General features: G+C 40.5%; 1 protein-coding gene across 2 annotated transcripts; it reads left to right on the forward strand.

Annotated features, from left to right (window-relative positions):
- The first annotated feature begins 559 nt into the window (after window positions 1–559).
- LOC101233669 (TALPID3 protein-like) lies at window positions 560–19,432 on the forward strand. Of its 2 annotated transcripts, XM_072922405.1 has the most exons (15): window positions 561–1,054; window positions 2,705–2,781; window positions 3,347–3,416; window positions 4,534–4,600; window positions 5,518–5,695; window positions 6,089–6,319; window positions 6,957–7,125; window positions 7,907–8,086; window positions 8,888–9,008; window positions 9,965–10,097; window positions 11,421–11,462; window positions 12,801–13,027; window positions 13,922–13,994; window positions 14,360–14,611; window positions 14,787–19,431. In XM_072922405.1, exons 1-15 carry the CDS (start codon window positions 628–630, stop codon window positions 14,967–14,969), a joined length of 2,430 nt encoding a protein of 809 aa, XP_072778506.1. In that variant the 5' UTR covers window positions 561–627; the 3' UTR covers window positions 14,970–19,431. The 2 variants fall into 2 exon arrangements, with proteins under 2 accessions (XP_072778507.1, XP_072778506.1); XM_072922406.1 differs by lacking the exon at window positions 7,907–8,086 and having other exon boundaries at window positions 560–1,054; window positions 14,787–19,432.
- Window positions 19,433–22,314: the final 2,882 nt, after the last annotated feature.

Raw genomic sequence — 22,314 nt, forward strand, 5'->3', positions numbered from 1 at the left:
GTTTATGTATTCCACTCTGGCCCTGGAGAATCATAACAAGTGAATGGCTGCGGACGCACTTCCCCTCTCCAGAACATCAGTCTTCCCTTGTTAAAGCACCCTGAGCAGGGGAAGAGGGAAACAACCATTTCCAACTGTTTGGCTAGCCCAAATCATACGCACTGATGAATAAAGGATGGGAATTGCTCACAAAGTACTTGCTGACTTTCTCTACTCCCCTCTAGCAGCAGTTTCTTTAGTATGGTGACTTCTTCTTTTGTGAGGGTGATGCAAAAGGGAAGTAAACAAGCAGAGCCAGCAATCAGACTGCAAGTTAGGTCACTGCAAAGAAAAGGGGTTAATCTTTCACTCAGAGCAAGAAAGGGTTAGATAAAAACATGCCTGTGTGGAGTGTGGAATGCTGCAACAGGTCCCAAAGCAGTGGTGGCAAAGGCCTGAGCACAGGAAAGGGTCTGGTGATTAAGTCTGATGAGGAGCAGCTGAGGGAGCTGGAGGGGCTGAGAATGGAGAAGAGGAGGCTCAGGGGGGCTTTCTTGTTCTCTACAACTCCCTGACAGAAGTGTGGAGCCACACCCCAGGTGGGGGTCAGGCTCTGCTCCCAGGAAACAAGGGAGAGGACAAGAGGAAATGGCCTCAACTTCTGTCAGGTTGCGCGCTTCCCGTGCGCTGGCCGGGCCGGGACAGCGGGAACGGGGCTGGGATAGGGATATCGGAGCTGGGACAGCGGGAACGGGGCCGGGATTAGGGCCGGGACAGCGGAGCGCTGCTCTCCCGCGGGCGGCCGCCGTGCCCGCGGCGTGCGAGGGAACTGCGCCGTGCCCGGTACACCCTGCTGCTCCGAGCGGCGGCGCTGGGGCAGCGCCGAGGCTCCTCGGGAGGCGGAGAGCGGCTCCGGGACTCCCCGGGCAGCCTGCCGGTCGAGCCGCTGCTCCGCTCCCCGCGCTGGCCGGGCTCAGTTCCGTGCCGGGCCCGCCCTGCCCGCCGCGTTCGGCTGCGGACGGAGCCGCCCGCCTCGCCCCGCTGCCGGCCCGGGCCCCGGGCGGCGCCGCTGCAGGTCAGTGACCGCCGGTTTGTCACAGAGCTGAGCTCGGAGGCGATTTCAGCCACGGGGGAGTTGTGTAATTAAGGAATTCTTGCGTTCCCGTCCCGCAGTTGTCAGCGCTCTTTGTTCTCCCAACTGTTCCGCACATGGAATATGAGCTGTGCGAGCTGTGAGGGAGCCACAGGAGCTGCGGCTGCCCCTGGATCCCTGGAAGTGTCCCAGGCCAGGATCCCTGGAAGTGTCCCAGGCCAGGATCCCTGGAAGTGTCCCAGGCCAGGATCCCTGGAAGTGTCCCAGGCCCCTGGATCCCTGGAAGTGTCCCAGGCCGGGATCCCTGGGTCTCTGGAATTCTTCCCGAATCCCTGGAAGTGTTTCAGGCCAGGCCCCTGCATCCCCGGAACTGTTCCAGGCCAAGTTGGATGGGGCTTGGAGCAGCCTGGGGTAGTGGAAGTTGTCCCTCTGCATGGGTGCAGGAATGCTCAATCCCTGTTAAACATCCCTGGTTAAAGGATGTGATGCCTCAGGTTTTAGCTTTTATGTTTTTTTTTTTTCACATTTTCTGCTGCTTTAGTGCATCATATTTAGGGGATGATGAGCTCTCTTCACAGAGGAGTGAGATAGAGTGAAAATTTAAGAGTAGGAATTTATTTGGATTTAGGTGAAATGTGTCACTTTGTCCTTGTTAACATAAATGAAATATTTTGTTTAGTCTGGTATCTGCAGCACTAGCAAAGTTGTCCCAGCTAAGGAGAAAAAAATACAAATTTCTACACTAAAAAGATGAGAGATAAAAAAGCCTCTTCGGACTTTGAAACAGACAAGGCAGAGTGACTCAAGAGTTCTTTCTGTACTTTCTGACAAAAACTGAGTACAGGCGTAACTAGCTGTAACTGTAACTCGAAATCAGCAGAATGAATATACATGAACCTATTGTGAAATGCTATGCATATGGAAATTAGGGTAACAAAAAAAGATCGAGAGTTCTCAGGAGTGTTCTTGTCCATTGAAAGGCAATAAGTTGCCACATGCATGCAGTACTATAATAAACATAGAGTTCCCTACAAATCTTTATTAGAATTGTAGAGTCTTGATTTTTTCCACATTTCAGCAGGGAGGCAAAACAATTCCTTCTCTAGCTGGGGACTGAGGACAAATGATCCAAATTTCAGACCCAAGAACAGAAACAACATGGGCTGAAGAGAAAAAACCAAAAAGGATGGGACTTCATAAGCTAAAGATATTGACAACTAACTCCAATATGCAAATGGACCAAAACTTATAAAAGTGTGAGACCCCATGACCTGTGGTCCATTTTTGTGGCCATTTTGGATTGTGCTGCCCAAGGTGGATCTATTTGAGGCCTCTTAATAAATTCCTGCTTTATTCTTAAGCTCTGTCTAGTCTCTGTTCTAGGTCAGCCTTCACAAAGCATCAGTTGTTTAGTAATGTTCTGTTTTTCAGAGGTTTCTCCATGCTGTAAATCGAATTTCTCATTCAGACTCACAGAATTCCTTGATGTTTTTAAGCTTCAGCACAATCTCTGTAGTCATTTGTGTTACAAGGGTTGTGATGTCCAGGCCTTCAGAGATAAGGGAAATGTGGAACTGTACAGAAAATGCACCACAAATTATCCTGACCACAGTAAAACTGCTTTTATTTTAGGAGTCCTAAGCACCAAAGCATATCCAGAATGCCTGCTTCCAGTTGAAAATTCCAAGCCCGTGTTTTTATCCCAAATGGTAAGAAAAGCTGCTGCTCCTTCCTGCAATCCTGAGCTAAGAGAACAGCGTTTTCCTCAAGAAGCTGTAGCTCCTCTAAAAGCAGCACAAGATTTTGGCTCAGCCTCTGCACCACAGCTGTGCAGCTGCTTTTTCTTTGAGTTGCTGCTGGTGTGGTGTTACTGCTGCTGCTTTTAGAAGGGCTTTATTTAACACTGAGTGCTTAATTCTCTGTGTATAAGCAATCCTGAATTGTCCAAGATTAGCAACTTCTCTAAACTTCAGCAGGTACAGTTTCACTGCTGCTTCTTTGGCCACAAATGAAAATAATAAACTTACTTAGCACATAGAATATATGGTTTTGATTTGAATTGTGCTTGTGGAGTTTTAGTCCCTAAAATGCCACGTGAACTCTTGCCAACAATGTCCAGACCCTTCTGTGGCAGAGGTCTTCACATGTTTTGTGCCAAGGCCTTTGTGTTGCTGTGTGCAAATGGTTCCATTTGTGTGCTCAGAAGTTCCATCTGCCTCTAAACTTTTGGCTGTAGAGGCTTTGATCTCTGCTTTTTCTGCTCTTCTCCTCAAGGATCCTCCTAGAGAAGCTGCAGCACAAGATGATCCTTTGGTGCTGCTGGAAGATAGCAGAGGACCTGAAGGTAAAACACACCAATCACCCTTTTTGTAAGGAGACTGATTAATTAAAGGAAAAGGGAGATTTTAGGTATTATTTTTTATTTTCATTATAGAAACTTCTGAGTGAAAATATTCAAGGGTTGCTTTGATAAAAAGATGATAATTGTAACAAACATTCTTTAATTTTGCAAATTTTATCTCATTGCTGGCATTACATTTTTTTTAAATTGAGTGGGTCTGCCAGTGTTAAGATTCCTTTTGTTAACCAGATATTTGTGTCTCTGAATAGACAGTTTGGGGAAGGGGCTTGTTTTGATCCATTTTCCTCTTGTGAATTATTGTACTACAAAGGCATATTTTTCTTCAAGCAGCCTGTACCAAAAAAGTGTCTTTCTAATGCTTAGGAATCCTAAAAATCACAATGTCAGTGTCTTTTCCTTTAATTTCTGAATCTATCAATTTCAGTCAGATTTAGGGAAGCGAAGGCTTTTTAAAGAAAACACACATATGCAGGTTTCTTGGATATCTGGAACTGTGCAGAGGATAAAAAACACAAATAATACCCTAGTTAAGACAAAAAATCAGTACTTTTACACTCATAGGCAGCAGCTACCTGACTTAGCAGCATTTGCCTCCTCTGCCCAGCTAACAGTGGGTGAGGGAGAGCCTGCAATGCTTTTAGCATGATTTACACCTATTAAGAAAACTTGTAGTTTATGATGATGGCTGGGAAATACTCTTTCTGGGGTTTTCTTAATTAAACTTTTTTTCAAGTCAGAATTTGCAGCATTTTATTGACTGGGTTGCCTGAGCTCAAGTTACCATTGAGACTTTACTCAGCATTATTAGACTTTATTGATAGCAGCATTCAGTGCTATAAAAATTGTGTTAAATTAAGCCTGGTCTTACTCTTACCTTTATTTAAGTTTTCTACTTACTGAAAGGAAACATATGTTGTTGCAATAGGTGATGTGGTTCCTGGAGGCAACAGATTCTTCATAGCAAAATTAAATTGAAATATCTGAAGTATTGAAGTAATTGAAATAAAATTGAAGTATTGAAGTAATACTTTGTCTCTACCTGTGAAATAGACATTTTGTGCCAATTATCTCAACAAAGGATGTTTGTCCTTCCCCACAGATGATGTTTTTATTTCTCAGTATGCTACTGGCCAGAAGGAGGCTCTGAGAGCAGCATTAATGCAGAAGTCAGTGTGAGTTGTTGTAGGTGTGTGAGGAAGAAATGTTTTTTTTTACAGTTCTCTGTCATTGTTCTTTTTCTGTGTATACAAGTGTTTTCAATTGATTTTATTCCCTGGATATCTTGTGTCAGAACTTCCAGGAGAAATCCTGTGTGGGGGAAATATTTACTTGGAGGAGATATGAAGAAAATGCTGTTTTGTCCTAGTTTAGGGCAAATTTTGGAAAAACCCTCTGAAAGGAGCCCCCAGGAAATAAACCCCCTCGGCCCCTCCCCACCCACCTGGTTCAGGGAAAAATTTCCTCTGAGAGAGAAGTGGAAAAGAACCTGTTTATTCAACGAACAAAGCACTCCCCAGCACCAAAGCCAAATTAACAACACCAGATGACAACAAAACTCTTTCACCACTCTGAAGAGATGAACAAACGCAGAAAGTCTTTCCTGGGAGTGGTCGCCCGGGTCTGGACGCTGGGGATTGCTCTCCAGCACTGGGGATGGCTGCTGCAGATCACAGAGTGCAGGCTCTTGGTGTTCCTTGGTGTTTCCCAGATCCCAGTCCAGAGCAGGTTGGATGGTATTCAGGAAGAGGAAAGGAAAAAGCAACAGTCCAGGGAAAGAATTGGACTGCTTAGCTAACCTAACTAGGAAGCAAAGGCAAAAGCAGAAGCAAGCAAAGCAAGCAAGCCAAGCAAGCAAGCAAGCAAGCAAAGCAAAAGCCAGCCAGCCAGCCCTAGCCTTTTCTAGACAACAGACCATGGGGGGAGGTGAACCAGATGATAACAAGGCAAAACAAACCTTCACTTTCAGAGTCAGTTCTGAAAGCACAGAACATAACATCAAACGTAAACAGAACACACGATCGGAGATACAAACACCATAACGTCACCCTAGGACATGTTTACAGGCACATTTTTATTTTTCTAGAACTCAGGTTATTCCTGTTCATAAGGAGGTAAAGGTGCAGCTCTTGGGAAGTGCCTCTACAGAAAAAAGGGAAGGTGCTGGGGATGACACCAGGTCAGCACCGAGGGAAGTTGAGTCTGCAACAACCATTGCAGCAGCCACTGCTGCTGCCATTGCCACAACAGCTCCACTTCTCAAGGTGAGTGGGAGTAGCAGTTCTTTGTCCTCTTAAAATAGTAAATGCTCCAAACAAGCCTGAAATTGTTGATAGTAGCTCCAGAGAGCCTCAATGTGTCTGCTCACTGCTTTGTGTGTTTGTCATATCACACTCAATGACCAATATACCAGAGGGAACTGATTTGGATTTAACTAAATGAACAGAAGACAGAGAATATTTGATTTATCAATTAGAAATTCACAATATTGCTAAACCACCAAAAGTTTAAGGCTAAACAGAATTTTGTTTCTTTTGGGATGCAAATCCAGGATTCTGTGAAGGATGTTTTGTTCTTCTGATGCTCACATATCTTCTGCAATAATGGGTTTTTTCACCTCCCCCTTTTTTTTTTTTTTTTTTAATCCTTTATTGCAGGTTCAAAATGCATTGGAAGCAAAAGTGAACTCAGTTTCAGAACTGCTTCAGAAACTGCAGGAGACAGACAGGCAGCTGCAACGAGCATCTGAACAGCAAAAAAAGGTGAAGGCTCAACATGAGGAACCCCACTACCACCAGAGAGTCAGCAAGCTTGAAAAACAGATGAATGCTTTCATGGTGCAAATTCAGCACCTGGAAAAGTTACAGGAGCAACAAATGAATATTCAGGTATCTAAGTCACAAGGCAGAAACTTCAGGTTAATAATTTCTTTTGTATCTCAGAATTAATGTTATAATAATTTGGATTCTTTCTAAGTATTAGAAAGAAAGAAAGCTCAGTAGAAGTGGATCAAAAGTAAGTGAAAGCATTCAACAATGAGAAAGACACTGAGGGGCTGGAACATGTCCAGAGAAGGGAATGGAGCTGGGGAAGGGTCTGGAGCCCCAGGAATGACTGAGGAGCTGGGGAGGGGGTCATCCTGGAGAAAAGGAGGCTCAGGAGGGACCCTCTGGCTCTGCACAGTTCCTGACAGGAGGGAGGGGCTGGTGCAGGTCAGGCTCTGCTCCCAGGGAACAGGACCAGGGGAAATGGCCTCAAGCTGCACCAGGGTAGGTTTGGTTGGGTATTGGGGAAAATTCTTCACTGAGGGGTGGTCAGGCATTGGAACATGCACAGGGCAGTGGTGGAGTCACCATCCCTGGAAATTTACAGAAATCATGGATGTGGCACTGGAGGACTCGGTTTGCTGGGGAACGTGGTGGGGAACATGGGAGAAGACTTGGACTCAGTGATCTTAAAGGTCTTTTCATCTTTAACAATTCTGTGATTCAATGACCAGGAATATTCTGTACTTTTGTCTCCCAGTCCTATCTCATCAGCTCTGCAGTGAACACCCGTGGGCTGCAGCTGTGTTCTGTGCCTGTCCCTGGGCCCCTGGCAGGGCACTGGGAGAAGCCAGGGCAGAGATCACTCACTAACGAAGCACCTTCATCTCACAGGGGTTTATTCCCTGCCACTGCTGCACCTGCCCAAGGTGGGGACAAATTCTTCTTTTCACTCTTAGTTTTGCATTAATTTGGTGTCCATTATATTGGATTGTGCATCACATCAGTAATGAGTAGTAAATATTTCTTCTGTGTAATTTGTTTTATTGGCCAATGCTCTTTATAATTTTTGTGACATTCTGAAGGTGTTCCAGTATCTTCCAGTTTAATTTAAAGTGAGACTTTTGATTTACTGAATCTGCATAAGGAGGGGCCTGGATTTAAAATAATCTTATTGAGACATAATCTGTGTGGAAGGCTGTGATGAACTACAGTGGGGTTTTGGGTTTTTTAAAATCCCCTTATGATAGCAGTCAGAAGTATGAAATTTTCTTCCTGTTTACTTAACTAGTGCAAAAATGCTTTGCATTTTTGTGCAGAATTTATAGACCTGGCATGGGGTTTTTTCCCTAGATTTTTTTTTTTTTCCTAGAGTCTGCAAGGGCAGGTAGTGATAGGACAAGGGGGAATGATTCCAAACTGAAGGAACGTAGGTTTAGATTAGATGCCAGGAAGAAATTCTTGTGAGGGTGGTGAGGCCCTGGCACAGGTTCTTCAGAGATGCTGTGGGTACCCCATCCCTGGAAGTGTTCCAGGCCAGGTTGGACAGGGCTTGGAGCAACCTGGGATAGTGGGAGGTGTCAGTGCCCATGCCAAGGGGTTGGAACTGAATGATCTTTAAGTCCCTTCCAGCCCAAACCATTCTGTGATTCTATGATATAGTTTCCTTTGAAGAAAATTGTCAACATTTAAATAACTTTATTTTTTCAGTGTTCCCTGAAGCATATTCAAGCAATTTTCCAAGTCATGGGGTTCATACACAAAAATCTCCTCTAAAGACACCAATTCCTCGAAGATATGCTCTAGAACCTGTACCCAAAAATGGGAAAATCTCAGAGAAAGAAAACTCTGTAGTAGAAAAAGAAAATATTTCCAAACCTACAAGAGAAGGTATTGCCCTCCACTGGCCTAACTAGTATGGCCTGGTGGTTACTTTGTGTATTCCTCACCTTTTCTGACCTTTTCCCTTGGGTTGCTGGCACTTAAATGCATCTATTCAGAATATTTGGAATCTACTTTTGGGAAGGGTTAGTTTTGTGTATAAGTCACTTACTCATAAGTAACTAAAACTTAAAGACAGTGCTGATTTAATCTCTAGAGTTTCAACAGGACTACTCACTGAAATATTTTTTCAAAGTCAAGTTTCAGGAAGATTTAACAGAGTAATGTAAAACTTGGGAACTACTCAATAACTTTGTCATTATCATTGGTTAAATTGAATTTTTATTTTATTTTTTCATGGGTCCACAAGGTCTCTGGGTTATTATATTGAAAGCAGCAGATGTAAAACAAATGTAAAGTAATTTTCTTTTACTGCTTCTGATCAGTTTCTATATCTGTTACAAAGCTGTCAGGTATTCCTATTGTTCAGTGGGCCCAGGAATAAATGAAATAAGACAAAAGAAGAAGCATGCTGTCCATAATGTCACAGATTTGTACTCAATGACTCAGTTCATTGCTATCCCAGTTCCATCTAGCTTTGCTAATTTAAAGCAATCTCAGAAAGACATATTAGTGTGTGTGGTTTTAAGTGACTTGCCTTATCTGAAACAAGTCTGTATATTTAAATTTAAAAAATATTTTACTTTTCTTGGTGAGTATATTGAAATACCTGGAAAGGAAAAGAAAATATTAAATATATTGAACTAACTCACCTTTCTTTTTTTTCTGCTTAATTTCACTTCATTGTAGGTGAAGGGAAAGGTCTGGAACACATTTTGAATTCTCAAGAAACACCACTGAAGCAAGTAGAATATTCCAAGAAGGCAGCATTAAACAGCAATGAAAGGAGCTGGCATTCTGAGAGACACAGGTGGATAAACACAACAATCCAAAACTGAGGAGAAGTTTGTGTTTCCATGAAATTGGGAGAGGTGCATTAGACACTGATGCTGTAACAGTCACTGGTGTGGCCCTGCAGCCTGGCACAGCTGTGCAGGAGTATTTCTGTTGGCATTACTTTTGGCAGGACCCAAGGGAACAGGTGGAGCTGTGCCAGGGCAGGTTTAGGTTGGATATCAGGAAAAGGTTTTTTCCCCCAGAGGTGCTGGGCACTGCCCAGGCTCCCCAGGGAATGGGCACAGCCCCAGGCTTGACAGAGTTCAGAGAGTTTGGACAACACTCTCAGGGACAGGGTGGCATTGTTGGGGTGTCTGTGCAGGGCCAGGAGTTGGACTCTGATCCTTTGGGTCCCTTACAGCTCTAATATTCCAGGATTCTGTGGTTCTGTTGAATTGCAGGCAGATGAAGTCTATCCTTTTTGCTAAGGATAGCTCACAACACCTTTCTCAGAGGTCAGCAAGTTGCATTTGGAGTGTTTTACAGGAGCAGCAGCCACCTAACAATCCCTAAGATTTAAAATGGGTGAAAAAATGTTCTTAGCCATGCACTCTGAAGCATATTTTCCCCAAGCAATAATTTAAAGTTATAATTTCATTAATACAGTGAGTCTCATATATGCTGTCTAATTTAGAACAGTGTGCAGAAAGATCTTAATTGCTTCAAATGGAAAGATATCCAGAGTTTAAATGTTGCTCTATTAGATGTAATTTCACTATTGAAAATAAAAAGGATTGGGCTGAAGGTGTTAAGTGGTAAACACAGAAAACCCAATAACCTCTCTATTACTTCAGATGCCAAAGCAAGTTCCAGTTTATCTAAAGCTTTGGTACTTGCACTGTAAATTCCTGCTTGGTTTCACAGTTGAATCCTTTCTTGGGGCGCCTCAGGAGCCACGAGAGGTGTAACCAGGAGTGTTTCTCCCCTCAGACACAAAGCTTTTCCTCCAGATGCAATTTCTTCTTTTGAAAGCTACAGTTCAATTGAGAAAACAGTGCAAAAAGCAGGCCATTTACTTCAAGATCTTGGCAAGTTGAGAAGAGAAATGCACAACATTCTGCAGGTAAAGTCGGTCTAATCACAATGAGGTGGGGTTTGAAGAAGGGGAATAAAAATATGGAGAAAAACGTACAGGTCTGATATTAATAGTGTTGCTCTTCCTTCTATACCTGTAAAATTATCCACATCTGTTTACAATTAATTGAAATATTAGAGTCTCTCTGTGTGGAAGAGTTTGGAGTCTGAATAAAGCTCTGGGTGTGCAATGGACTCTGACTGCCATTGTCCCAGACATAAAATAGTGAGAGACAGGGAAGGACAGAAAGAGAGAAAAAAAAAAAGTTTATTTGTTTGTTTTAAGGTTTTGGATATTTTCAGTCCCTGTTCTCTGCAGAACTACAGAGCTGAAATAATTTTCCCATTTGGGAAAAAAAAAATATTCCATTTATCTCCAGTCAGCTTTAGGGCTGATTTAAGCATTTCCTTTCTCATTTTGCCACTTTTTTTTTTGTATTGAGTGCTGTTTCCAAGGAAGTACCTGGCACAGAATCCTTGTGCTGTTTCTTGTGCTACTGATTTTGTTCCTTTGAGGGTGCAAGATCTGCTTCTGAGCTTGTGACAACTGAGGCTTTTATCTATTACCCTGGTGCCATTCCTGGCTCCACCTGTGTGCTGTGGTCCTTTCTGTCCTTGTCGATATACACAGCGAGAAAGGAGAAAAGCTTGAAAATTCACCTCTGTGAATTGGCTTGAAATGTAATAACTTTGATTCTGCTGGTTCATTTCTGTGGTTGGAACTTTCAACTTGCATATTTCCCTAAAAAAATGTTTTGTATTACCTGTCTGGTTTTTGTTGCTGTATCTGTAGAAAAGTCAGCCTCATCTGTCATATAGCATAGCTGATGTATTTTTTATAGATTTTATAACACTTTGTGGATTTTACATTTAACTATTCTTACTAGGAATGGAACAGGTTCCTTGTGCCCCACTAAGGTTGCAAATATTTTCTTACCACATATCTTAGTACAGGCAACAGAGCAAGATGAGATGGGATAAGGAATGGGAGACACAGTTACAGAAATTATTTGAAATCTCTCTTATGAAAAAGCCAGTAGAAAGACAGAGATGTGATGACTTAACAAATGGAGAGTTGGGTCAATTAAACACTTAGCTACTGACTCCTCATCACTGAGAGGTTTGAAAGTAAGATAATGATACATTTTTGGGTAAATTATAAACCAGCTCTGTAATAAAGCAAAGGTGTGAATGAGCTGAGACAGAAGGTGGTGCTCTAACCCAAGGAATTCATTGTGGTCAGAGCAACTGATCCAATATCTCCTATGGATTTTACCATAAAGTTTCAATGGCTCTTCTTCTGTCTTTTTAGGAAGCAACTACATGGAAATCTGACATGAATGATCTTATTAAGGTATACCTTGATGTTTTTATGTGTGTTTCTTTTGTGGGGTTTTGAGCTTTCTATAAAATAGTCAAATGCTGAAGCAGTTTTGGGTGTGTTTGCAATGAAATCTCAGGGCCTGCCTGTGGCACACCTGGATGTTTGTTAAAGGATTGCTCTTGGAGAGATCACATTACTCCTGTCTAGTTATGTCCTAGGAAATCCCTGCAGGAGATAATGTCAGGCAGGAAGCTGCTGTGTCAGATTGGCACAGTGTGGGCTGCTGCTACCAGCATTTTTTACATATTTAACAGATCCAGGTACCATTTCATGATCTGGGTCTTACTAGCAAGTCCACACCATTTTGCAATCAATTATATATCTGTGTTTCTTACCTTTTGTCACAGATTTTACCTGTCTTACTGAGTTAGTATTTGTCAAAAAGTTTCATTTTAAAATGAAAGCCTATATAAAATTGATAAATAACTTGGTATATTGCCTTGAACATAAACTTTTGTTTAATTATGATTTGACAAAAAAGTAACCTTAAAGCCAAAACTAAGTTGTGATCTGTGTGATTTTTTTTTCCTGTTCTTTCAGTTGATGTTTTCAGAGTCTACTCACATCTGGGCATTTTGGTTTTGGTTTGAGGTGTTTTTTTTTTTGTTTGTTTGTTTTTTGTTTGTTTGTTTGTTTTTTTAATGTACATTTATCACTTTGAATTTTTTTACTGTTTGATGAAGCTTTCATGGGCCTCTGGGTTTTTTCTCAGGAGTGTGAGAATGAATGTAAGAACTTGTTTCCTGTGTTTGTGTCCCTTTCTTTTGTACTTAGCAGCTAATTTATGCTCGATTTTTATCTCTGTAAAAGGGTTCTGCAAAGTGAGAGGTTTCATTGTTCCTTCTGAAAAGAGAAAATGAGTAAAAGCAAAAAAGGATCAAGGGGCTGCTGAGGGATTTACCGTGTTAAAACTTATAAGTTTTGCTTGGTGTTTCTTGGGGGTAGATTGATGCCAAACAAGTGCATATATTTAGAGGACTTGGGCTTTTATTAGGCTCTTAATTATATTTAATTACTGTTACATGGAGAGATTTTCTTGTGATAGTTCATGTCTCTAATTGCCATCTTTTCACATGCTTATTAGCCTCATTAGCATTGCCTCTCATACTTGACATCATTTTCCATTTGAGATCTTTTGGATGTCTTTCACTTCTCTAAATATATTTGCACCATAATGAACATTCTTGAGTAATTAAGTTGCTGATAGTGCACATGGGCAGTATTTCATATGATGGCATTGATGTGATAATAGATTAATAGGAAATTACAATCTCTGATTAAAAGCTAGAGGTTCTCTTTCAATTTTAGGCAAAAAATCCTCCTGTTGCAGCTGATACTCCTGAACATCATCTAGTCAGCAAACCATCCATCCTTCAAAATATCCAAGTGCCAAGGTCTATACTGACAGATGCTGAAAGGATTTTGAGAGGAGTGCAAAACAATAAAAAAGTCCTTGAGGAGAATCTGGAAGCTGTTAGTCATGCAAAAGATGGAGATGCCATGTATGCTTTCAGTAACTCCTTGACTACAAACAGGTCAGAGTCTACAATTCAGTGCTTTGTGAGATTGATGTTTCCAAATCTGGGCATTGAAGAACTTGTGTTCTTCCCTGCAAAAAGGATTTATTGACTCTTGCTAGCAATCATTGTCTGATTCTTGAAATTCAGATTTTTTCGACCCTCATGGTATGAACTGATTTTTGTCAGGTGCCTAAATCTGATTTCTTAGGTTTTAACAGCTGGACAAACTGCTCTGCTGCCAGGGTGTTTAACTGTTTCCATACCAACATGCATTTAAAAGAAAATTGAACCCTAATTTAATTATTCAGAGCAGAAGAGGCTTCATAAGCCTGTAAATGTACAGAATTTAATCATCTTGCAAAAGATCTTTGGCTGTTGAACTTTTGCTTTGTTAGTTGTGTTAAATACTCCTGCTTGAATCATAATGGAAATTTTCTATTAAAAAATACAATATAAATTTGCATTTTCCTGAGGAAGGTAGCTATTCTGTATGCATAAGGGTTTTTTTTTTTTTTGAGGCATGTTACCTGCCCTCATTATCTTTTAGAGGATGTAATAATTTGTCATCTGCTTTTTTGTTAAGTTGGAATATTTTTGTTTTCTTGTTTTTTCAGTTGTGATCAAAGTAGGAGGTGACACATGGCTGCCTCTTATTCCTAAAATATTTGTAATGCTGTCAGGATTTACCAGCAGGGAGTGGGGTTTGCAGGTGGCACCATGCAGGAGCAGATTTGGGATTGGGACTCTTGATGAGCTTTGGTGCATTTTGGGGAGTGCAGAGGTGCAGAATCTCACTGTCTGTGTTCTGGGCTTCTGTTTTTAGAGCATTTAAAGGTCACTACTTTCCGAGGAACAAATCTGTGCAATTTGAGAAGCATTGACCTAAAATGGTTCTTTCTTCTGTTTCAGAGATGTCCTGGAAGAGATTCGTATCCGAAGGACTGTGGATGAGAGGATCAAGGAAATCAGTGAGGAATTCCAGGTAGGGCTGGAAAAATGAGTTCAGATTTTTGTGTTGGGTTTTTCCGCCTTGATCTTGTTCTTTCATGTCCACAGTAAAGTGATTTACTCACCTCCTGAAAACATGAGAAAGCTGCCTATTATTGCTAGCATGCAGTAAGCTATAGTAAAATAAATATTAAAAAATTTAAAATAATAAATAAATTAAAAATGAAATATTTACCTCTGTTTTAAAACTGTAGTTATGTAATGAAAACCCCTGGTCTCACTTGCTGGCTAACATGAAAAACAGGCCCTTTCTCAGAGCTTCGAAGTTACCCATGCATTGCTGATAACCTTGAAGACAAAAATCTCCATTTATTTATTACATTTATGTTTTCTATTTAGGCTGAAATGGCAAGAAATTATTCAGAACAAGGGAAACATGATCAAAAATGTACAAAGAGAGCCCAAAACCTCAGGGCTGTGAAGACCAAGAAAGAAACTAAAGAGAAAACTCAAAACAACCAAGGGTGCTTGACAAAAAAGCTTTTACCTGCAGCTAAGCCATTGCTGAAGGAAGTAGAAGATAACACAAGGAAACAGAAGTTTAGAACTTACTTTTCTGAAAATGTGAAGAGCAAAGAAAGAAGGGCAGATGTGAGTTGCCAAGTAGTTGGTTTATTTTCTGGGAAAAAACTGTTCAGTATGGACATGAAAAATGGTGTGTGCGGGTGTACTAATTCAAAATGAAAGTGATAGCTTTGTCCTGCTCCAATTTACATAAATAAAAAATTGTAAACTACGTTTTTTTTTCCTTTTTGGTGTCCATCAGGGAGCTGTAGGTGGAATTTCACTGACCCAATATGAAGATTATCTGTCTCTAGTTTATGGAAAACCAATTTACCAGGGCCACCGGAGCACGCTTAAAAAAGGACCTTACCTGAGATTTAACTCTCCCTCTCCCAAATCTAAACCGCCCAGACCCAAGCTGATAGAGACTGTTAGAGGTAAGTGATTCTTTGATGGGAATAAGCTGTTCCTTCCCAGTTTTTTTACCAGGAATTCCTTGTGAAAATGAATCTGTTCATTTTAGTTCATCTGCTTTTCAATATAAAGCTTAAGCAAAGGCAGTGGCTTTTCAGAGAGGTGGTCGCTGCCTCAGGTTGGTCAGGGCTTAAGAGGCATTTGGAAAATGCCTTTAATTTAATTTTTGTTCAGCCCTGAAGTGGTCAGGCAGTTGGACTAGATGGTTGTTGTAGGTCCTGTCCATTTGAAATAGTTTATTTAAGATCCTCTTTTCAAAACTAAAAAATACCAAAAGTTGTTCAGCTTTGCTTAATGTGTCTCTCACTTATTTTAGATTGTCAAATAAACACTTATTTCTAAATATGATGAATGTATTAGTATGTATTTATTGCTGTCCAAGATTTAATGAGCTGAATTGCTAAAATTAATCATAAGTGAGTGTGTTGGAAAATGAACTTAGTTTTTTATAAAGGTCACTGGGAGATGTGCTTTTGTGTCAAGTTTATGCAGTGATTTTTCATTTAAATATTTAACTCATTCAGAGTTCAGAAATGTACTGAGACTTGAAAACAGAAGGAAGTCTGATATTTAGTTTTTTGTTTCAAATGAATCAATTGAAAGATGAAAAATTGAATATATGGGCATGAAGATGAAAATATTGAAAGATGTAATCAGAATAATTGGTTAACGTCGCTAAGTGCAAGTAATTCCTTTTTCTCTATCCAGTTAGAGAAAATCCTTTTCTCTAAGAGAAAAGAATCCTTTCTTTCTCAGACTAAAAGATTTCAGAGTAGAAATCCTTTCTGTGATAGCTTGTTAAGGTTATTTAACTGATAACAGTTATTAGTTGATAAATAATGAATTCTATTCCTTAGTTTTGTTGGCAAAGTATTAGGATAAGAGGATCCTAATTTTCTAACTAATAAAAAAGTGTAGGAATAATTACAAAGGGAGACTAGATGATACCTGACATAGGTCAGTGTAGGTAAACTTCATCTAGAGTTAGTAATGTTTTAATTGGATCTGTTTTAGTTCTTAATTACCTTTTCAAAACTTAACTGATTCTTGATGCAAAAACTAAGAATAATCTTTAGCTAGTATTAGGAAAAAAACAGTGTGGATCATTTTACTAGGGAGAAATGACATGAAAAAAGATAATGATGAAGGGAAAGTGTGGAGATGGGAGAGATGCTTAAGAGGAAGAGGTGGTTAAGGTGGTGGTGGGCACAATGGAGTTAATAAGATGTGCACCCATGGAAAAATATTAACTGGCTCCTTCCATGCTTCTTGCACTTAGGCTGTTGTTACCCATGCAGGGAAAATATACTTGATGCAGTCTTAAATGCCATGTTTAAAAATGCTGCCTGGGTTTTTATTACAGCTGTCAAAACATTACATTCTGTGTGAAATATGAGAGATTAACATCAGAAGGCAGCCAGTCACTTGATGAAATCATGTTTTTAGGCCATTGCAATCGGTGGTGTAAAACATATCTGTGTTTCTGAAGACAGGCAGTGCTGAGGTTTGAGGCTGGGGATTTTAAAACATCATCATCATAATCATCATCATCATCATCATTATTATTGTTGTTGTTGTTATTTGAGGCTGGATATTTTAAAACAAAATTATAATTATGTTTTTATTTATTTATTTATTTTAATATTACTAAAATAATAATGGTCTAGTGGAAGGTGTCCTTGCCCATGGCAGGAGGTCGGAACTGCTTGATCCTGAATGTTCCTTCCAACCCAAACCCTCCTGTGATTCTGTGGTTAAGATGTACATCCACAGTGGCAAGTCCTCAAAATAGTACCAGAATCTCTTTTTTGGCCTGAGCTGGTCTTTATGGCACTTTCCTTACCTGTGCTCTGGAGCCCAGTTGTGATCTGTAAAGAGAAAGTGCTATTGGTAGAAATTATTCCCAATTCTCAACACCCTCCTGGAAAATGTGGGTTATAGCCCTGGCAAAAACTTAGAAAACTTTTCAAAACTCACCATTTTTCTTAAAAGGTCACATGAAAACTGCCAGCCTTGTGACTTAGATATTTTGTTTGCCCTCTCTTGGATGACTTTGCTTTGGTGAAAAGTAGTGTATCCTCTGGTATACTCACTTGAGGCATGATATAACACTGGTTTTGACTATTGGCTGTGCTGTGCAACCATAATTTAATTTATTCTGTATAGATCTTTTTGGGTGAAATGTGTGCTAGTAAGCACTTAGGTTAGTAATAACAGTGATCACTAAAATTTGGATTGAGAACAGACACTTCTTTAAAAATATTTAATCAGCAGTTCTGCTTTTGCTGAGTCCTAAATGAATTTTCTTCTGTATTTATTGGCCTCTTGTCCTTTACAGAAAGTCATAACCTTTCCAGGAAGGCCAATTTGATCATTCCAGAAACAATATTTTGTAAAGTGGCATAAAGAGTGCCCCCCTCCCCAGTCTAATTACAACAAATAGGCCATTTGATCATTTTAAACCACCAGCTGAAATTCAGTGACATGGAAAGGTGCAGCTTCTCTGCAGCTGGAACGAGCTGCTCCTGTGCTTCAGCTTTTTTCTGTTGGGGGCAAATAGAAATAAAAGGGAAAACAGCACTGGAGAGGAAAAGCTGTGATACAGCAGAAGTGCACTGTGCAGGCGCTACCAGCGGTCAGCCTGATCAGGCCAGCTGCAGGGCAGAATGATAAAGATGCAGGACACTTTGTTTCAGCCGGAGTGGCAGTAAAACTCTGACATAGGTAGAGCTTTGGAAGACTCCCTTCCTTGCCATGCTGTAGCTAAGCTGGAGAGTCCCTTGCAGAGGCCCAAAGAACACGCTGAGGTAAGCAGCTTTGCTTACCGCAGGTGGGGAAAGCAAGCGCAGGGAAACTGGAGTGCGGACGCCTGCGCCTCAGGAGGCCCTCGTGCCCTGCCAGCTCAGAGGAGGGAAACGGGGATGGATCGTGCATAGGCAGAGCTTCAGCCATCCCCTGAGTTTTATGAGGAGCTGTGCTGTAGATAGGAAATGTAATGTTTTGAGGTTTTCTTAGCTTAGCTGTCTTTAGTTAGGACTAGAGAGCATAGAAAGCTTCATTCATGAAGCATTGTTTAGATAAGAGTAGAGTAGTGTTGATGTAGGGAAGCTGAGAATGATCCTTTAAGGAGAAATGAATGAATTGTCATCAGAAGAATTGAGCTATCAAAGAAGAATGTGGGATTCAGCAGATCTGGAGCAGGCATGTCCCACGAGTTGTCTGCCTGAACTGGCCACCTGGAGGACAGAATGAGGAAGATGAAGATGGTGAAGCAACCAGGAGATGCTCTGTTCCGGCTCTTGCTTTCAGCACGACTGGCAATAAAACCTCTAAAGCCTCCAGAGCTCTGGAATGTTCCCTTGCGTGTCACGCTGTGCCTAAGCTGGTCAGTGCCTTCCAAGCTGTGCGCTGTGGACGGGCTCTCCCGTTCATGGCTTTGCGCTGCTTCCGAGCGGCCCAAGGCTCTCCCCCTTCACAGAGAGGCCCTGGCCTGCCCCACACACCTTCCCCGACAGCTGCCCCACACCGCCCCACCTGCCTTGCGGAGATGTTGTCCCCCATGCTCTTGTGTCCCTCCGTGCCAGCTGCCCCTCACGCCGGGTCAGGATGAGGGACCTGGCCTGGCTGTCCCCCGTTCCTGGCGGTCACTTGGTACTGAGGAGTAAAGGAGGGTCGAAAGGGCGCGTTTTCCTTACGCTTCCCTCTCTTAAACCTCTGGGGGGGCACCAAAGCGCCCCGCTCAAGGGGGCCTGAGGGCCTAGGCTTGGCTTTCCGTGCCACCCTGTCATTCTTCCTTCTCTAAAGCCCTACAATTCGCTGGTTGATGTGAGCGCACTTGGAAATGGGGAAAATGAGATGCTTTCAAATGGAGGCAATCCTTCTGGGTAACTACTGCAGTGTTTCAGCAACAGAATTTGAAGATAGTGCTGGGCCTTGCATCAAATGCATTGATTTTGAAATGCCACCCTCAGCTTCTGAAGTGTGAGGAGCCCGGGGTAAAGCTCCTTGAAAGACTAGACTGTGCTGTCCACCAGCAGAGGACTTGTGGGTGCTGAGTCACCAGGAAACCAAGCTAAGTCTGGGATCCTTGTTCTACAGGTGAACCGAGTTGATTTCCAGAGGAGTTGCGTGCACTTTTCCGCCATCTCACACAGTAATTTCTTTCTGCTTTCAAGCTGGCTCCTGGGTTCAGTCTCAAGAGTTTTTCTTTATATGTAAGATTACTGATTTTATATATAATAGGATTGGTTTTTATTTACAATAAAAAAGGTAAATAATGAAATTGTATGACCACTTAATTTGTTTTTGATGTTTATTTGTATAATCTAACTAATTCTTCTTCACATCAGTATTGCAATATAAAGGAGTAACAGAATTTTTTTTAAGCCCTCACTCCTTCCTTCCCTCTTAAAAACATATTGACTTGATAGAACAGAACAATTTTGTTTAAGGGTAGAGCATGCAAGCCTCAATTAGTTTTGTCAAGCTAGATAATGAAAAAACACTTATAATCAGCAGAAGACTACTGAGAATAACAACTCTGGAGCCTTCAGATCATGCATCACTCAGTCCTGGTATCTGTAGTAAACGTACTACAGGTATTATGCACATATTAACATGGACTGCTAAAGAGGATCAGACATCTGTTTGCTCCTCCATTCTGTAAATGATCCAATCACATTTTTGGTTGAGATGATGCAAAATACATGTGGAGCCAGTGGTTGAAATCTCATCTTTCTTTTAAAGTCCAGGAAGGAAATACAGGGAATCCCAGGAATACTGTGGTTTCGGTATCTGCGGCTGCTCATACAGTTTTCATCTTTCAGTGATATTTTTTGTGGAGTTGTTGATGACTGACATTCTGAATATATCTTATTAAGATAGAATATCTTGGATGTGGTTAATAGGACAGGGCAGTTGTTGATCCGGAGGTTTAAAGGGCTTCTAGGAAGGAACTCAACTATGTGCCTGTTAATGTAGGTAAAGAATAGTTATCATAGTTCAGGAAATGTGCATACATCTCAGCTAGTTTTGTTGCTATTTAGTTTAGTATTAGTCTAGTGATCAGGAAATAAATTTGACATTTTCTATTCTTTAATGCAAAATACTGTGTGTCAGAAGGAAGGGGTTTTTTGTCTTGAAGGGGAGACATAGATCTTTCTTGCCATCTCTCAAGTGTAATGAGATACAAATTGCAAACATTATATGAATTAAAGGTGGTAGCAGAGAGTGTTGGAAAATAGTATTAAAAAGAATAATGTTTTTTAGCCTTTATCCTGAAACTGGAGAATGTCTCACTCTGGCTTTCCAAATATGTGACTTGTACTCTTTTTAACCTTTCTCCTTGCCATGCCTTGGCACTAAGAGGCTGATCTCAAAAGACTAGGATATAAATGAGATTCTTTTCAATGTATTTGATACAAGGAAATACAGAAGAACAAACTTTGCCACCTCATTTATTATAGCTCAGAAATTGAAGTGCACACATCTGTGAGGTCTGTTTATAGATTTAACTAACAACACCTGCATTTTCATGTCCTTTAGGTTTAGTTTATTCAGCAAACATAGCATTTAAATGTGCATTTTCCATTGAGAAGGTTAAATACAAATTCACTTCAATTAAAGTAGGTAGCTTTTCCTCTTTGTATAACAGACTAAATATACATTCACTCTTTGAATAATCTTTTTTTGTGTGTGTGTACAACAAAGAAGGTTTTTCAAATGTAGTAGGCATGTAGTCATGGCTGTGTATTTTTCTGGGTCAGATGTGATGGCTCATAGGAATGTCACTAAGGCAAAATAAGAAATAGGTCTGTATCATTCCATGCTGGCTATACTTCTCTGCTTCTACTGGAGAGAAATAGAATTCAGTTATGCTAAACAAAAGCATTCATACAGAAATCTTTCTCCAAGGAACTGTAGTCAGCTGGGCAACAGTTTCCATAACGACAACACCTCAAGACTATATCTGGGCCTTTTTCTTCTAAGTTATTTGGCGGATCTCCTAAAGTGAGTGAATTAAGGTATCAGGTGAAAGGTATTACAGTTCTATTAGATACCTTTTCATTAATGAAACTAAACCAGTTCAGCAGCCTAAGTCTAAAGTAAAATATATTTTGATTCATTATAGCTTATGCATTTTACATTTTTTGCTAGAAAACTTTATATAAACTAGCTGTCATATTTATTCAGTTGACTTCAAAGGTGTGTTATGTAATGATGTTCTTATTTTTAGATACATTCATGTATCTGAAGTACAATAATTCGAAATTGGCAGACTTCTACAATTTTTGAAGTATTTTCTGTGAAAAACTAGGATTCAAGGGCATTCTTAGAACACAATCAGGAAGAGACTAGACTTTTACATCAGGTGTGTGTAGGACTTCCCCCTACTTGTCTTCACAAACCCAGATCCATTAATACTCACATGGATGCAAAGTAAATTAATCTACTTGTGAGACTATGTCCTAACCTGTCTTTTATTTTGAAGTCATGTAAATTACTGTGCTTGGGTTTGCTTATGTTTATCTGAGTATTAAAGCTGTCACATAGATTAGTAATATAGTAAATATGAAGGATATTAGTGAACTTGCAGTCCATGCAGAAGCCTTCCAAAGTGACAGATTCTGTGTTGCACTGAACTGTGTAATGAATATAAAACATAGCCACTGCTACTGAATGTGACAAGCTTTCCACACATTAAAAATCAATGCTGTAAATGTCTGCTTAAAATACTGAACAGTACCTAAAGCCACTCCTTAGCAACACTGTCATTCTTTATAGAAGACAAACATTTAAACCAACTAATTCTGCAATTATTTTATTCTTACTTAGACTTACTGATCTGATATACTTACTGTTATTTTATTCAATTAATACACTGGTTATCCATGGCTAAACTTCTTATGAAACCTCTTTCTGTTCCCAAGTGTTAGGAAAATGTGGTAGGAATATGTGAGTGGTGGTAAAGTGTAGTGGAGGAGCCATTTAATTTTGTTTCATTTAATTGAGATTATGTCACAGTTGTTTTGACTTCATTTCTCATGCGGGGCTGACAAAGCCCCATTTCAGATTTAATTATCTGACTCATAGAAAGAGCACTTAACACTCATTGCAGAAAGGAGAGGTTAGAAGTTTCTCAGGTCCAGGACAAAGAGAGATAGCAGATGGATTTCTAATGTGTAGTATTTCCTGCATTCCTTTTGTGTTAAATTGCAGCAATACAATGCCATTTCTAAGTGAAAAAACAAAACAAAACAAAAACAAAAAAAAAAGCAAACAAAAAAGAAAAGAGGTAGCTGTTAGAACTTAACCTC

This window comes from Taeniopygia guttata, chromosome Z (assembly GCF_048771995.1).
Source record: "Taeniopygia guttata chromosome Z, bTaeGut7.mat, whole genome shotgun sequence".
NCBI lineage: Eukaryota > Metazoa > Chordata > Aves > Passeriformes > Estrildidae > Taeniopygia > Taeniopygia guttata.

Bases quoted from the DNA above. Each gene is read 5' to 3' on its own strand.
- LOC101233669 (XM_072922405.1), top strand. From the start codon at position 628: ATGGCCTCAACTTCTGTCAGGTTGCGCGCTTCCCGTGCGCTGGCCGGG. The intron at 7,126-7,906 runs GTGGGGACAAAT...TTATTTTTTCAG, and splicing joins CACTGCTGCACCTGCCCAAG to TGTTCCCTGAAGCATATTCA. The intron at 13,995-14,359 runs GTAGGGCTGGAA...TTTTCTATTTAG, and splicing joins AAATCAGTGAGGAATTCCAG to GCTGAAATGGCAAGAAATTA.